This window comes from Poecilia latipinna, unplaced genomic scaffold (genome assembly GCF_001443285.1).
Source record: "Poecilia latipinna isolate Pla-1442-1.1 unplaced genomic scaffold, P_latipinna-1.0 Scaffold3131, whole genome shotgun sequence".
Classification (NCBI taxonomy): domain Eukaryota; kingdom Metazoa; phylum Chordata; class Actinopteri; order Cyprinodontiformes; family Poeciliidae; genus Poecilia; species Poecilia latipinna.
Window position 1 is genome coordinate 606 of NW_015115747.1, and position 2,852 is coordinate 3,457.

Below are 2,852 nucleotides of genomic sequence, written 5' to 3' on the forward strand. Positions count from 1 at the left end.
GGGAGGGAACAAGGAAGCTCTTTGAGCTGAACACAGCCTGCTAACCCCGACATATGTTTGAAAAACTGAGTGGAGGGGAAAAGGTTGTTCATCTTACGTTGCAGTGCTCCATGTTTTATCCCCAGGGGTGAAAGTAGGCGGGTACAGCAGGGTACTGCGTACCCCTAAAAGATTTGGCGGGGGTACGCAGTACCTGCAAGAGAAGGAGCGGCTGTCTGCAGTAAAGCATCATTGGGTTCACTGTGCAGCAGCGAGTTCGCCCACTAATCAGCCGTGACGGATTAGTTTTACAAGAATAATCTAAAACACGACTTAATCAGTTAATAAATAGCTTTTTTCATATTGTTTCTGAACTGTTCGTGCTCTACTAGAGCAGCGGTGCAACATGTCGATCTCGGCTTTAGGTGAGAAACTGACCGCCAGGACGCTGAGACCAGCACGTCCTCCTCTGATTGGCTTATCAAAATGTTCCTAACTTTATTAAAGAACAACAACAACAAAAATCAACAAAACGTTTTCAACTTATTGACCCAACAACAATAATAATCTCAGTAATTATTGTTTCAACAAGGTGTTGCGCAGTTCTGTGCGTTTCGGTTCCAAAATAATGATCAGAGCAGGAGTTTAAATGAACTAATCAACCACAGCTGTGTTCAGAGAGGTTTATTCCCCATTGGATTCCACGAGAAAACAAACTGCAGCTGCTATGACAACATCAACCACAGTCAAACAGATGGAGACAACGAATTATGCATCAGAACTCTTTTTCCCAGGTTTATTGTGTTTTATCTCTTATTACTTATTAAAATCCCAAGTCAAAGAGGAAAAAACTTTAAAATACGTGTATTTTATATTGGGATAATCTCACACAGAGACATTTTGAAGAATTTAACCTTTAACCTTTTAAAGTTTAGCTGACCTAATTTATGGGTCTTTGTCTTTGGTTCATTTCTATAAAAGTTACATAAAATAGCCCCATAACTTGCTAAATTAGTAGTTTAATTAATAATTGATGTAATTAATTGTATTTTTATAGCCAAAGTTAAACCCATTCAAGTACATTCTTTTTGATTGCCAGAATTTTGACACAGAACATTTTTGGCGCCTGGTCTGACAGGCCTTTCAAACTAAAGAATTGTATGAATTGAATTAATAAATTAATTATAATTATTAATAAATACTTGAGCCAAACAATGAGAATTCTGTTTTCCAGGTTATGGTACTTTTGTCATTTTGGCTCAAAATAATGTTTTATATAATACTTTCTGCTGTGCTTTATTCCACACAAGAATTATTTCATGTTTGAAATATTTAAATTTTTCACTTTTTTAAGCACTTGTAAACCAATTTGTATAACATTTGTGACGATTTGTATTAAAATTATAAAGTAAAAGTAAAATACTCAAAACAAACTCAAGTCAAACTTCAGGTTTTCTAAACAACTTAAAAACCTACAATGTACAGTCAAATTGTACTTAATTACAGTAATGTGTGAAAAAATAACAAGTTACAATCCACCGTTACCTTTTCAAAATACCAATGAGTTCTCAGGAAGTCTATTATTCACTCATTTATTTAGATTTATCTAGGCTGGGTGTGTGGCACCACATCCAGGTTATGACTGTATGCGACTTATGTGTGAACAGTAGTCAAATTTATTTCAGTTGCTTTTATATGTTATTATTTTTGAATTAACTGGTTACTACATCTGACTTCTTCTATACAACAACCATAAAATCATTCACAAATAATTTTCTTTGTCACACAAAGCTTCAAAATGGGGACAAATAAAACCGTTAAATTCAGTAATTATTTTAAAGCCTGAATTTGAGTAACTTATACAATCAGTGCAGATATTAAGTCATCTGATCTTGGAGCAGTGAAGAAATGAGACAAAAATGTGACTGAAATAGACATTTTACCCAACTAGACCTAAGATCAGTTCAGACTATTTCACATCAATCAACTCAGCAGAGCCGCCATGATAAAGAGAAATCCCAGCATACAGAGGCTGAGTGAATCTGGTCTGGACTCTGTGGAGGAGAGTCATGGTACCAGAGATGCTGTAGAAACACAGAACACCTGCTCTGTGGTCCAGGTACACTCCTATTCTGGAGGAAACTGGACCTGGTACTGGAGTTCTCACATCATTGTGGATAAATATGTAACTTTTTTCATCACAACGCAATGCCCAGGAATTACTATTTGATCCAAATACAGATTCATTTACCTGTCGTACATTGCCAAAGTTCTTCAATGAAACTGCTACACGAAAAGCGCTCCCGCCCCACTCCACCTCCCAGTAACAACGTCCAGTCAGACTCTCTTTGCTCAGAACCTGAAAACAAAAAGTACCTAAACTTGGATTATAAAGACGAAATTGTTCTGGATTAAGCACAACTGTTGCTTTTCTGTTCTCCTCAGATAATAACAGAACTCTGTCTGCTGTGTTTGGATCCAGAGTGATTTCCTGTGAATATTTTAAGAATTCGTCTCTGTTTTTTGGTTCTGGTTCTGACAGTAGAACATCCACATCAGTGACCGTCAGTTCGATGTTTGTCCACGTGTCTCTCAGGACGTCCTGTAGTTTGTCTCTGAGCTCTGACACAGCTGCTGTCACGTCCTCAAAGTGTCTCAGAGGACGGATGTTGATGCTGGATGAGTGTGTACAGGTAATATCTTCAAAGTATGGAGAAAGGGAATCTAAGCTGGAATATTTGGTCGACTCCCTGAGTGCTGGCAGTGAGGGGTAGTTGAGGAGAAACTGGGTGTGATCCTCTGTGTGTGAGAGCTGCTCCAGCTCAGCGTCTTTCCTCTTCAGCTCAGTGATCTCCTGCTCCAGCTTCTCCTGA

The 2,852-nt window shown here is 38.0% G+C and overlaps 1 protein-coding gene across 1 annotated transcript in view; it reads right to left on the reverse strand.

Moving 5' to 3' along the window:
• Positions 1–1,416: 1,416 nt before the first annotated feature.
• LOC106940218 (tripartite motif-containing protein 16-like) overlaps positions 1,417–2,852 on the reverse strand; it is an 8,928-nt gene continuing 7,492 nt past the window's right edge. Inside the window, exon 2 of the mRNA XM_015022898.1 lies at positions 1,417–2,647. Within this exon, the coding sequence (XP_014878384.1) occupies positions 1,949–2,647 (699 nt within the window). The 3' untranslated portion in view covers positions 1,417–1,948. The remainder of the gene's footprint in view (positions 2,648–2,852) is intronic.